The sequence below is a fragment of the Rhinopithecus roxellana genome, chromosome 12 (genome assembly GCF_007565055.1).
Source record: "Rhinopithecus roxellana isolate Shanxi Qingling chromosome 12, ASM756505v1, whole genome shotgun sequence".
NCBI classification, from domain to species: domain Eukaryota; kingdom Metazoa; phylum Chordata; class Mammalia; order Primates; family Cercopithecidae; genus Rhinopithecus; species Rhinopithecus roxellana.
This window is the reverse complement of record NC_044560.1, coordinates 125,911,286-125,924,837: the sequence shown is the minus strand read 5'-3', so window position 1 is coordinate 125,924,837 and position 13,552 is coordinate 125,911,286. Positions and strand designations below refer to the sequence as shown.

Here is a 13,552-nt window from a genome sequence, read left to right as displayed (position 1 = left end):
ATGCTGGAATCACAAGGCCATCACAGGAAGCTTTGTGGGCCAAACTGAAATGTGAGGATAGAAAGTTGCTTAAAAGTTTTTTAGCAAGAGAGTACTGTAAAATCAGGTTTTTCTGGAAGTAGAAGTTAAGGCTGTAAGTTGGATGGCAAGGGGAAAAGGAGAATGGAAAGATACTGTAGGGATTATGAATACAGGATTTTGAGCCACACTGACCTAAGCTTAATATAGGATCTGCTGCTCACTGATCTTGTGACCTCAGAGAATCTTTTATTTTTCCTCTCGTGGCTTCAATTTTTTTTTTTTATCTATGTAAAGGGGATAACAGTCCCAGCTCATAAGGTTATTGTGAGGATTAAATGATGATGCATATAAAACACTTAATACAATGGCTGAGACATAACGAACAAAATAAGAGAAAAATCAGAAGTATGTCCCAAATGAAGGAGACATTTTTTCCTCCCTAGTTTCAGTCCCCTTTGCTTTATTCTTTGCATTACTTGAAAGTCTTGAATTTTGCCTGCTGAGCCCTCCTCAAATAGATTTCTGTTTGTATCCTTAGGAAAGTCTAGACAATCTAAGCCCTGAACAGCATCTCAGTTTCCCTGAATGATTGCCCCAGAGCCCATTAACTCTATTTTGTCTGCTAATCAGGTTAGGCATCCGAGCTCACCCAGGAAAGGAGCTGGAACAGCTGCAGGCAGTAGATGGATTCTCCTGATAGCACATAATCAAATTCAGTGGAGACAGCAGGCACTCAGAGTCAAGTTGCAGAACTTGGCTGGAAGAGGAGAAAACTGTGGTGACAGAATTTAAAGCATATACCCTGGTTGGATATACTGGTAAATAAAGAGCTGAAAACAGCATCATAACCTGAGACCTTATGACTATAGGAACCGCTTGTGAATGAAGACATACTCATCCAGGGCTCTAAGAGACTCAAACTCAGACCTTCAAGTCAGGGCCTGAAGTGACTATCACAGACCATTGGCTGAAAACATTAAGGCCACTTTCACAGACATATCCTCAAATACAAATCAGGAGCTCTGAGACTCGCATATGCCACCAGCCTGCCTCACTTTCCTATATCTTCAATAACATCACAAATGTAGAGCATCATGCATTCTGTCCATACCCACATCCTTGCACTGGTCTGTTCTCTCTCTAATCTTGACTCTTCACTGCTTTCTTCCCTCTCCCTCTTCAGACCTCTTCATTTTCCACTTTTTCCTCTGTAACACAGCTCCATGGTTAATAATCCCACTTCGATCCTCAGTCTTTAAGTTCACTTCTTCGTTTACCCCTTGTCTTAACCAAACTAGACTTGGTTAAAAGTCTATGATGCTTAAATATTTGCTGAATAAAACAATGAACTGAGGCCTGACTCTCTTGGAGGACATTACTTCCCCCATGATGATGGGGGAAGTAATGTTCATTTAAGATGAACATTACTTGAGATGATGCCCTCTCAAGAAATCCTCATTCTTCTACACTGCACGTACAGAAGGATCAGGAGGGGTTACTTTTCTCCTCACTCCTCATGCACCTTCCAAGCCATCATTTCTCTACCTCATCACTGATAACTCCAGAATTTAGGGTAGCAATCTAGTTAGAAAAAGGAGTGCCTATAAGATTTGTCTTAAAGATATATTTCCATTATAAGAAGACTGTTATTTATATATTTATTGGCAGTAGCTTTGGGAGTAGGAGGCAAATGGACTCTATTGGTGGGCCAAAGTGCACCTCTTAACAACCTTTGATACTACCGCTGACTTTTATGTGAAAGTTCTGTTTCTTTGTTGCTTAGACTGCATATCTATCATCCTGTCCTCCTCCTCAGCACTTTCAGTTTCTTACACATCTTAGACCCCATGGCCCATCATTTTAGTCACTTTTTCTAATATAATCAAATACCAGAATATTTAATTAAATTTAATATAATCAAATGTATGTACAGGCATCAATGCCATGTAACCACTGCTGTTCCATAGGAATCCCACAGCTACACCTCCCACTCTGGCCACTTAGCTTCAGAAAGACACTAAGGTAGAAACAAGATTCTGCAACAAACACTAGTATGTTATAATGCTCTCTGTTCTATCTGTTAACAATTTTCTCCAGGTTGTTCTTCCTGGAGCCGGCACCCTTCTTGTTCTTCTCAATTTCCCCTCCTATACTTTCCTCCTCACATTTTTCTTCATATGCCCCTGTAGTCTATGGCTTCTCAATTGAATGCCAAGCCAATACAGGTGAGCCTTACATCCTTCATCCACTGTATCTACACTCCCCAGGAGCATTCCTTCCTTTAAGGATCTTCCAAATCAACCTTGGTGGCTAAGACTTATTAAGCAATTGATAAAAAAACAAGAGTTACACAAAATGTGGAGCTGAACTGGCCTGGAATTTTCGATGTAGTATCATGGAAAGGGCACAGTTTGAGGTGAGATTTGCAGGATAAGCAGTATTTGAAGTAATAGAAAGAGACATTCACTGCAGGGAAACATTATGAAGAGGTTGGATATCATAAATCATGAGAGGGTAGAGTAACTCTTTAAAGTGGGTAAATGCGAAGATATTATGGAAACTATGACTGCAACATTTTTGTTTCCTGTTTGCATCTCAGTGTTTAGTTTAGCAAAATTGCCCACACAGCATATTTTAAAGCACTATTTCCCAAAGTGCTTCTGTGGAAAATTAGTCTCGTGGAATGCTCTGTAGAAAATAACAGTAATAATTTAGAGAAATGTTGAATATTTTTCCCTTCCTTGAATATATACAATGCAGATGAGTTTATTTTAAAAGTTCTTAATTAGTCTTATAATTTAAAAAACCTGACTTCCCTGGGAAAAGTAGGCCTCTCCCATTCATATCTCTACAGCATCACAGTCTTTATTTGCCTTCAAGGCACTTTTAGAATCTGTAATTATATTGTCTACTTATTTTTAATATTTTATTGACCACTTCCCCACTATTCTCCATGAGGACAGAGATCTTGCTTGTCTTATTTATTATTGTACTTCAAGGCCTGGGCATGTGATGCCACATATGTTAGGTGCTCAAAATAAGGATAAACAAATGAAGAGAATGTATCTATTTTTGTTTAACTTTGCAGTTTCCAAACAGTTGAGAAAGGGTAGCACTGCATTGTGAGCAAAGAGCTGCCAGATTCAGGTCCGTTTTAGACACTATCTGGTTTGTGTTGTCATTCTCCCAGCCCCATTACCCATGGTTCTTGATGTTACAGTTTTTCTACTAGGCATTGATTTATATGTATTACCTTTTGAAGCTTGAACAGATGTCTCATATGCCCAAATTTCTTTGTTTATATATTTCAGGCAAAGGCTGCCACCCAAAAATGTTTACTACTACCGCTGCCCAGACCATAGGAAGAACTATGTGATGTCCTTTGCCTTTTGTTTTGACCGAGAAGAAGATACTTACCAGTTTGCTTACTGCTACCCATATACATACACTCGCTTCCAACATTACCTTGACAGCCTGCAAAAGAGAAACATGGATTACTTCTTTCGGGAGCAGCTGGGCCAGAGTGTGGTAAGGCCTGTGCCAGGTTTGGGTTACTCATTTAGAAACAGGCAATCTTGGGATAGGGACTTAGCAGTGGGTTTTTATGGAATGCAAATAATGAATAGTGGTGCTTTCCAGAACTTTTTAATAATTTACTAACTACAATTAAACAATTATATAATTAGTATTAATTTAACAATTCTTTAAAGTATTGTTTTTATTGTGTGATTTATTGTGACTATGGGGCACCGTAGTAAGATATGAGAAGAAGTCACAGAGTAAGATATGAGACAGATGGTTGTTTTTCTGAATGAAGCTGATAAAGCTCTCTAGCAAAATACAAAAGTTAGGTGAATCCCAAAACCTCTGAGAGAAAAGGAGACTTTTACTAGGTGTTACAAAAGGTATGAAAGCATTTTATTACTGTGAGCTTCTGATATGAAGAATACATTTCTTAGTGAACCAAACTTGCCTGCAGTACAGGTTAGCAAGTGATGTGCAGTTTGGTTGTGATGGCCACAGTGTGCTCTGTCCCTGTCATCCATCAGTTTCTGACTCTTTTTTCCTGCTCCAGGTTTAGTTTCCTGGGTCTAGAGATTTCAGTTTCCCATTCCATAATAGTTCCCTATTACTGATGTGACAAACTACAACAAACATGGTAGTATAAAACAACACAAAATTATTATCTTATACTTCTGGGAGCTAGAAATACAAAATGAGTCTCACTGGGCTAAAGTCAAGGTATCAGCAAATCTATGTTTCTTTTGGAGGCTCTAGAGGAGAATTTATTTCCCTGCCTTTTCCAGCTTCTAGAGGCTGCTTGCATTTCTTAGTTTGTAGTTCCCTTCCATCTTAAAAGCCATCAGTGGCTGGTTGAGTCTTTTTCATGCTGTATCACTTTGATATGAACTCTCTGTCACTTATAAGGATCCTTGTGCTTATAATGGATTTACCCAGATAAATCCAGGTTAATCTCCATATAGCAAGATCTTTAACTTAATTACATCTGTGAAGTCCCTTTTGTTATGTGAGGTAACATAGTCACAGGTTCTGGGGATTAGGAGTTAGACATCTTGGGTTGGGGAGTGGTGCATTATTTCGCCTACCACATCTTCCTACTTCCTTTTCTTTACTTAGTTCTTTTTTTTTTTTTTTTTTTTTTTTTTTTTTTTTTTTTTTTGAGATGGGGACTCACTCTGTCACCCAGGCTAAAGTGCAGTGGAGAGATCTCAGCTCACAGCTCACTGCAACCTCCGCCTCCCAGGTTCAAGCAATTCTCCTGCCTCAGCCTCCAGAGTAGCTGGGATTACAGGCATGCACCACCACACCCAGCTAATTTTTGTATTTTTAGTACAGACAGGGTTTCACCATGTTGGCCAGGCTGATCTCAAACTCCTGACCTCAGGTGATCCACCTGCCTTGGCCTCCCAAAGTGCTGGGATTACAGGTGTGAGCCGCCACACGTGGCCTCTTCCTACTTCCCTCTTCCTCTTGTGCCCAAACTAGGATCTGAAGTTGTTCTCCATACTGAATTCATAAGTTTTACTCTTTGTTGTCAGCAATACTTTGGTTGCTGAATAAGAATAAGCAGGTGCTAATTTGGTTTTATGTTTTACTCTTCAAAAAGTGTGGATTGTGCCCCTAAAAGAGGCATATTGGACAGGCTCTAAACATTCTAAATGAAGATACTGGTGAAATTGGCAGAAGATATTGTACTTGGGGTTCTGATATGTGTTGGTAGTTAAATGGACTCAGCCTAGTGACTGTGAGTTTCACATAAAAGTGAGACCTGTTTCTAAGTAAATCCAGGATACCTCAAAAAAGAGAGCAATAAAGAGGGCCTATGTGCAACTCAGGTACCTGAGAGACAAATGTGGTCATGTTATTCTTGTAGTCTGAGATTCTGCATGCACTATGATTTTGCTAAATATCTTTTCTCTACTCCAACCTTCTTCCCAACAGTGCTTCTCATGGTATCTTCACATTTGTATCCGTTGCCTATATATTTTGAACTGAAAATTGGTATACATGATGTATGAGTCAGCATGCTAGCAGGAAACAGACGGCAGCCTCAAATTAGGATAATTTAAGGAAGGTTTAATAAATGGGCTATTTACAAGGTATGGGCAATGCATGCAATGACAAGGTATAGTGAAATTCTCTAGGGCTAATAACAACTGAAAGGGAATAAAGGGAAGGAATGGTTAACAGAACACAATAGTAGAGAGTCATTTAGTGGGTCATGTCGGAAAGAATTAGTGACCTTCAGTTAAGGTGCACAGTTAGCCTGAGATAACTCCATGGAGAGTGCTTAGAAAAATAAATATATAGACCTCATTCTCTCACTTACATCTGATCTTCTTCTAGGGGTCATATTGGCCAACACAACCAGAATCCAGAGAACAAAGGAGCCCATTAATGTAATTCATACAGATCAGCCTCCCAGGGAAAATAAAAGGGTATAGAAGGGTGGAGAGTGGATGTAGAGGAATAAATAGAATACATTAACTGCACCTGGTCCAATTAACAGTATATTACTGAACAGTGAGATTATTTGAGAAGGGATTGTCAGAAAAATTCTGAGATTAATATTTGCTAGACATATGAATTATGATATTTTTTAAGAGAATGGAAAGTTCATTCATTACTCATAACTTTTAAGGCAGGATCTGTACATTTTACTCCTGTGCCCACCCCAACCTTCTCTTAGATTTATGACAGCCAGAATGTAGGTGCACAATGAATGTTTATTGAGTGAATGATTGAAACAATGAAAAAATTAATTAAGAACATGTCTGGAAACAGTGTGAAGAGCTGAAAACAACAGAAAGCTAATAAGAAAAACAACAGGATCAGTTAAGCTTCCAATAATAGATATTCAAAATAACATATATAAAATAACAACAACTTAAACAAGATAGACATTTATTTCTTTTCAATGTAAAAGTCTAAATGTAGGCAATCCACAACTAATTTTGTGGCTCTACTCCTTGAAAGCCTCAAAGAGTCAGGTTCTTTCAGCTTTCTTCTCTGTCATCCTTGGGATGTGGCCCTCAACCTCATGATTCAATATGGAATTCTACCATGATATCTGTATTCCATGCAGCAGGATGAAGGAGATGGTGGAGAAAGAAGAAGCAGTTTTGTGGCATTGTCATTTACTAGAAGTCATTCACATTTAACTAAAGGAAGGATATGAAATGACGTCTTTGTTCTGAGTAGCCCAGTTTTAGCTAAAACTTGGTGGTCCTCTATGTGGGAGAATTGATATTCAGGGACAGCTTAAAGTCGCTGCCACAGGAAATCTGAATTCTGCTTTCAGCTCTAACATGAAACTACTTGTATTACCTTGAATTCTATGTTCCCTTTCTGGGGATAATTTTTTCACGTATAAAGTGAGAAAATTGGACTTGAATAGAAGTTTTCCAATTATCCTTGAGGAATTCCTCAGTTGGAAAAAGTAATAGTTTGAAACTCCTGTCCTACTTCAGAGCCTGTGAGAGATACTGTGGAGATATATAACAAGGTATACATACAAGTCTTCGTATATTTCCAGGAGCATATTCTGTACCAGGGAAAAGGGACATGTGCAAATAGCTCTGATACTTTAAAAAATATATAATTAAGGATATAATGAGTTGTTTAAGGAGTTAACAATAAAAATAAATGTCATGGAGAATGTCTTTAAAAGCTAAAGATTTTGTTTTAAGCCATCTTGAAAGATAGGTAGGATCACAGAATACAGAGTTGATAATAAGGTAGCCCAGAAAGCCAGAAAAGCCAAAGCCATTGCCTGGTGGTGGTAGTTGGTTAGAAGTCTGGTTTGATTGGAATAGGGAATTTATGGGGCTACTGGAAGATAAGGCTAGACAAGAAAATTCAGGCAAAACTCTGGAAAGCCCTGATTTTCATATTGGCTACATCCTTTATTCAGATTCTACACAACACACATACTGGGTTTTTTACTTTATATAGACCATTTGATTTTTTCTCACAATAATTTTATAGAGTAGGCAGAACTGTCCCAGTTTGGGGATAAATAATCTGAGGATAAAAAGATAAGTTTCTTCGTTAAGGCCACATGACTAGTTCATATCAGGGCCAAGATTTAAACCCATGGCTTCTAACACCATGTCCTGGCCCTTTGATGGACATTTTAACACCCAAAAAGATTTTTGAGAAAGGGATTTACCATATCCAAAGCAGCATTTTAAGAAAGTAAATTTAATGGAAATACGGGGTGTACCTGTGCCATCTGGACTAGATCAAGGAAGCTCTGTGGGTTGGCTCAATCCTGTGTTCTGGGCCTTGATGCAGATACTAGAGATTTTAAGGCTTTCTGGCATACTTTTGCAGACAGGATGATTCTCAGTTACCAGGGTATTTGATATGGCTTGTGTCTGAAGGCATCACTATAATTAGGTAATCCTTATTCCAATTCGGAGGGAGGGTAGTTACAAGTGGGAAGGCTAAACTGCCAGCATCCAGATCTTAGGGAGAGCAGGCAGGAAGAAAGATTTTGAATTTTCGTGCTAGAACTGTTAATCACTATGGTCATAGCTGTCACTGGTACTAATTATATCATCCAAGAATATATTTTATTTTGTTACCAGTAACCCCTTTGAAACCTACTGAACAAAACCCCTTTGAACATGTATTTAAAACTGTGATCTGCCATTTAAGATGAAGACATCATGAGAAAGGTATTTTGATTATTGTTTTAATAGCTTTATTGAGGTATAACTTGCAGTGTATAAAATTCATGCATTGTAAGGGTATAATTTTATGATGTTTAGTATCTTATGATTTTTATAGAGTTGTGTATCTATTACCACAATCTGATTTTAGAACATTTCCATCATCTCAAAAAGTTCCCTTGTTAATTCTCACATCCAGTCCTAGCCGCAGGTAACTACCGATCTGCTGACACTATAAATTTGCCATTTCTGAACATTTCATATAAACAGAATTAGAGAATATGTAGTCATCTTATGCATCTTGCATTTTTCACTTAACACTGTAATATGGATGGACCTCAAAAATATTATAGCAAGTATCAGTAGTTCATTTTAAGTGCTGAATAGTATTCCATTGAAAGGATATACCACATTTTGTTTACCTATTCTCCAGTTCAAGGACATTTGGATGGGTTTCAGTTTGGACTTATTATGAATAATGCTGCTATGATCATTTGTGTACTTTGAATGGACATATGATTACATTTTTCTTGGAGTGAAATCACTAGGAAATACAATAAGTTTATGTTCAACTTTTAAAAGATAAACTGTCAAACTGTGTTCCAAAGAGTAGTGTCATTTTATATCCTTATCAGCCATGTAGGAGGGTTACAGTTTCTCCAGATGCTAGCCAATGCTTGGAATTATCTATAATTTTTATTATAGTCTTTTAGTGGGTGTATCTCATTATGGTTTTAATTTGTATTGCCCTTATGACTAATTATATTGATCATTTTCTCCTGTGCTTATTTTCCATTCATAAATCTTCTTTGGTGAAGTGTCAGTTCAAATCATTTGCCCATTTTTAAAACTGTGTTCTCATGAGTTTCAAGAGTTCTTTCTGTATTCTGACACAAGTCTTTTGTCAGTTATATGTTTTGCAAATATTTTCCTCTAATTCATGCCTGTCTTTTCATTCATTCTGTTAACCATAACTTTTGAAGAATAAAAATTTTAAATTTGAAGTCCAATTTATCAAATGTTTAATGGATTATGCTTTTGGTGCTATTATGAATGGCAGTACCTGTGCACCAAATCCTTGCCAGCATGTCAGTGTTCTTGATTTTGGCCAATCTGATACATGTGTAATTGTATTTCATTGTTGTTTCAGTTTTCATTTCCGAATGACATATGCTGTGGAGCATCGTCTCATAGCTAAGAACTCTTTGTCTAACAGAAGACCACAATGATTTGCTTTTATGTTACTTTTCTGAAATATTTATATATTCAGCCTACATTTAGGTCTATAGTTCATTTTGAGTTAGTTTTTGTGTATGGAATAAAGTAAGGGCCTAAGTTCATTTATTTGCACATAATATCGAAATTTGCCAGCACTGCTTGTTGAAAAAGACTGATCTTTACTCAGGAATTATCTTGGCAATTTTCTCTGATGCCTCTGCTCAGTTTATTTGTTTGCTTGTTTTTAATATTCCCTTTTCTTTTTTAGAACAGTTTTAGTTTCACAGCAAAATTGAGAGGAAGATACAGAGATTTCTCAATATACTTCCTGCCCCTATACATGCATAGCCTCTCCCATTATCAACAATCTTTCACCAGAGTGCTACATCTGATACAATGGATGAACTTATGTTGACACATCATTAACACCCAGTGTCCATCATTTACCTTAGAGTTCACTCTGGGTGTTGTACATTCTATGGGTGTGGACAAATTTCTAGTGGCATGTGTCCACCATTTTAATATATACAGATTATTTTCATTGTTCTAAAAATCCTCTGTACCTCACCTATTCATCCTTCCCTTCCCATAACCCCTGTCAACCACTGATCTTTTTAATGTCCCCATAGTTTTTTCTTTTCCAGAATGCCATATAGTTGAAATTTGTATAGCCTTTTCAGATTGGCTTCTTTTGCTTCGTGATATGCACTTAAGTTTACTCCATATCTTTTCATGACATGATAGCTTATTTTTTAGCACTGAATAAGAGTACATTGTCTGGATATAATACAGTTCATTTGTCTTCCTATTGAAGGATATCTTAGTTGCTTTCAGGTTTTGGCAGTTATGGTAAAGCTGCTGTAAACATCAGCATTCGGGTTTTCATGTGGGCATAAATTTTCAGCTCCTTTGGGTAAATTCCAAGGAGTCCAATTGCTGGATCATATGGTAAGAGTAGGCTTAGTTTTGTAAGAAATCACCAAAATGTCTTCCAAAGTGGCTGTACCATTTTACATTCCCAGTTAGCAATGAATGCGAGTACCTGTGCTCCACATCCTTGCCAGCATGTAGTGTTGTCAGTGTTCTTGATTTTGGCCATTCTAATAGGTGTGTACTGTATCTCATTGTTGTTTCGATTTGCATTTCCCAAATGACATATGATATAAAGCATCTTCTCATAAGCTTGTTTGTCATTTGTATATCTTCTTTTGTAAAGTATCTGTTAAGGTCTTTGGCCCATTTTTAATTGGGTTGCTTGTTTTCTTATTGTTGAGTTTTATATAGTTTGGTTTTTTCTTTCCTATTTTAAGCCCTAATTCCCAGGGAATCAACCCTGTGTTTATGTAGGTTAAAGGTAAGCTACTATTGGGCTGAGGTTATGTTCAGCCACCCTGAGCCAGTAAGGCTTCTATCTTCTGCTGGTGGATCTGTGTGTGAGGAGGGAAGTATATTCAAACTTTGGGCAGTTTTCAAGTCTGCTTTACTTTCCCTTTCATATTGTGTTGCCTATGTGCATATGTGTAGCCTCAAGATTGGTCAGAAGAATGTATTATATGAGTAGTATTATTATTAAATACCTACCATGTAACTAGCATTATCTAGACTCTGAGGATACAGCAGTGAAAACAGGTTCATGTCTTCGTGAGAGTTACATTATGGTAGGAAGAGACAGACAATATTGGAGTAATTAAATCAGCAAAGAGGATCAGTTTGGGGAGTAAGATTTCATTTAGAAGGTACCACTTAAATCCTGAGATATGTAAGTATTGTCTTCTCCCATTTGCATTTTTAACATGGAGATTTAATGAGATTAAGTAATTTGTCTACATCATGCAACTGGAGTTTGAAGCCAAGTCTTTGTGAACTTTATAATTATTTAGTGAATTCTTGCAAAGCTGTTCTTTAACACTACAAATATCTGGTGAGCATCTTCTGCCTGCCAAGTTCTATGTTGGATGCTGGGGAGAGAAGATTAATACAAAACACATTCTGTCCCTGAAAAGTACACAATATAATGGGTGACATAGATGTAAAAATGAATAAAAAGGTAAGATCTGGTATGATACAAGTAGTGGGCAGAAAAGGGGCACAAGGGAGTGAATGAAGACTTAAGGAAGGAGGCATCTTTACTTGAGTATCGAACATATGTAAAGAGGCTGAGATGCTATGGTGTGTCCCGACAGTGTTACATGACTCCTTGTGACAAAAGCACAGGGTCAGCCTAAGAATAGGAAGGGTGGTGACGGAGGATGCAAGAGAAATAAGTAGAAGCCATGTGAGGAGGGCCTTGAATGCCAAGTTAAAGAATTTGAACTATATCCTGAGGGAAGCTAGGAACCAAGCACAAGGCAGTATGATCATTGTGACACTTAACCCTTACATCTCTAAACTTCCCCTGCTGGTGGCAGCTTACCTTTCTGATAAGAAGACAGGTTGTCTAGCTGGCATTCCTTCCCACAGGCAAAGATCTTCGTTAGCCAAGAGTACCAGGAGGAAAACCACCAAGACTACATATATAGTAATAGGAATGACAAAAGAAAACCTTAAGAAGTTGGCCTCTCTGATCTTAACACCTCAAAAGAATCTCTAGAGCTGCCAATGATTATAGGGATTTCATTCAAACTTAGCAAATATATTAATCATCTCCTATGGACAAAGACCTAAGCTGTAAAAACCAGCATCTTCTTTTAACATTCGAGAAACTTGACTTTTCAGTCTCGGCTCACACATCTCCTCAGCAGCCATGCTCCATCTCAATGACAATAAAGACCCACTATCCTCAAAACAGCTCCCTCCCTGTAACTTCCTCTCTTTGATTCTAGCCCCATCCTCTGGGCCTACCTTGCAAGTGCTTGCTCTTTTAGCTCATAGTCAGGCCTGTAAAGATACCAAGACAAGGCTGAAGCACTGAGAGCATTGCTTGAGGCCAAGAGTTCAAGATCAACCTGGGCAATATAGGGAGACCTCATCACTACAAAAAATAAAAACAAAATAGCTGAGCATGGTGGTGTGTGCCTGTAGACCCTGTTTCTCTGAGGCAGGGAGATTGCTTGAGCCCAGGAGTTCAAGGTTTTGGTGGCTACAATTGTGCCACTGCTCTCCAGCCTGGCAACAGAAGGAGACTCTGTCTTTAAATAAATAAATAAATAACCAAACAAATAAGACAAGGATATCAAGACACTGACTACATACCCTTGATGAGTCTTCTCTTCTCCAAACTAATCTCTCTTTTCTCCTACCCCCAGAGAATTCAACATTTCTTTATATTCCATGGTGTCAAGCATTTTACCTTCTTTGTTGTTCTTCTTTGGACATGATCTAGGTTGTTATTTTCTTCTTAAAATGCTAGCACTGAATATAAAACTACACAGGGAATCTAAACATGTACAGCAGAATAGGACTATTGCCTTATATTACTCTGGATGTTAGATCTCTAGAAATGCAGTCAGAATTTACATTAGCTTCTTTGGGCAGGCAGGCCTCTCTATAATAGATTTTTTTTTGCTGCTATTCTTTAAATAAATATATTTTTATTTATCTGATATTCTCTTTTTAATAAACCTCTGATTTTTAAAATTGATTTAAATTTATTTATGTTGTTTTTTTCCATGTTTATTTTAGATTCAGGAGGTACATATGCAGGTTTGTTCCCTGGGTGTATTGCATGATGCTGAGGTTTGGAGTACAATTGATGTACCCAGGTACTCAGCATAGTATCCAATAGTTAGTTTTTCAAGTATCCAACAGTTTTTCAAACCTTGCCCCACTCCCTCCTCCCATCTAGTATTCCCCAGTTTGTATTGTTGCCATGTTTATGTCCATGAGACCCCAGTGTTTAGCAGTCATTTGTAAGTGAGAACATGCATAAATCTCTTATTTCGAAATAATTTTAGATTTATAGAAAGTTGGAGAGATAATATAGAAATTGTTCATATGCCCTTTGTGACAGTAGGTAGGTGGTCAGGCATGAGCAGGACAGGAGAGAGTTCCCCACCTCCACACATACACACACACCAGGAGTATCAGGTGACAATCAGGTGATGGTCAGGCTGTTGTTAATTGTCTCTCTAAAGTAATAATTGGTCACAGCTGGTGCCAGGGAATGGCAGTCTCCT

General features: G+C 37.8%; 1 protein-coding gene across 4 annotated transcripts in view; it reads left to right on the top strand.

Moving 5' to 3' along the window:
* Positions 1 to 13,552, top strand: part of AGBL4 (ATP/GTP binding protein like 4) — a 1,510,388-nt gene that overhangs the window by 965,757 nt on the left and 531,079 nt on the right. For all 4 annotated transcript variants that reach the window (XM_030942932.1, XM_030942931.1, XM_030942930.1 and 1 more), the window contains exon 5: positions 3,333 to 3,549. In XM_030942932.1, coding sequence (XP_030798792.1) covers positions 3,333 to 3,549 — 217 coding nt within the window. The remainder of the gene's footprint in view (positions 1 to 3,332; positions 3,550 to 13,552) is intronic.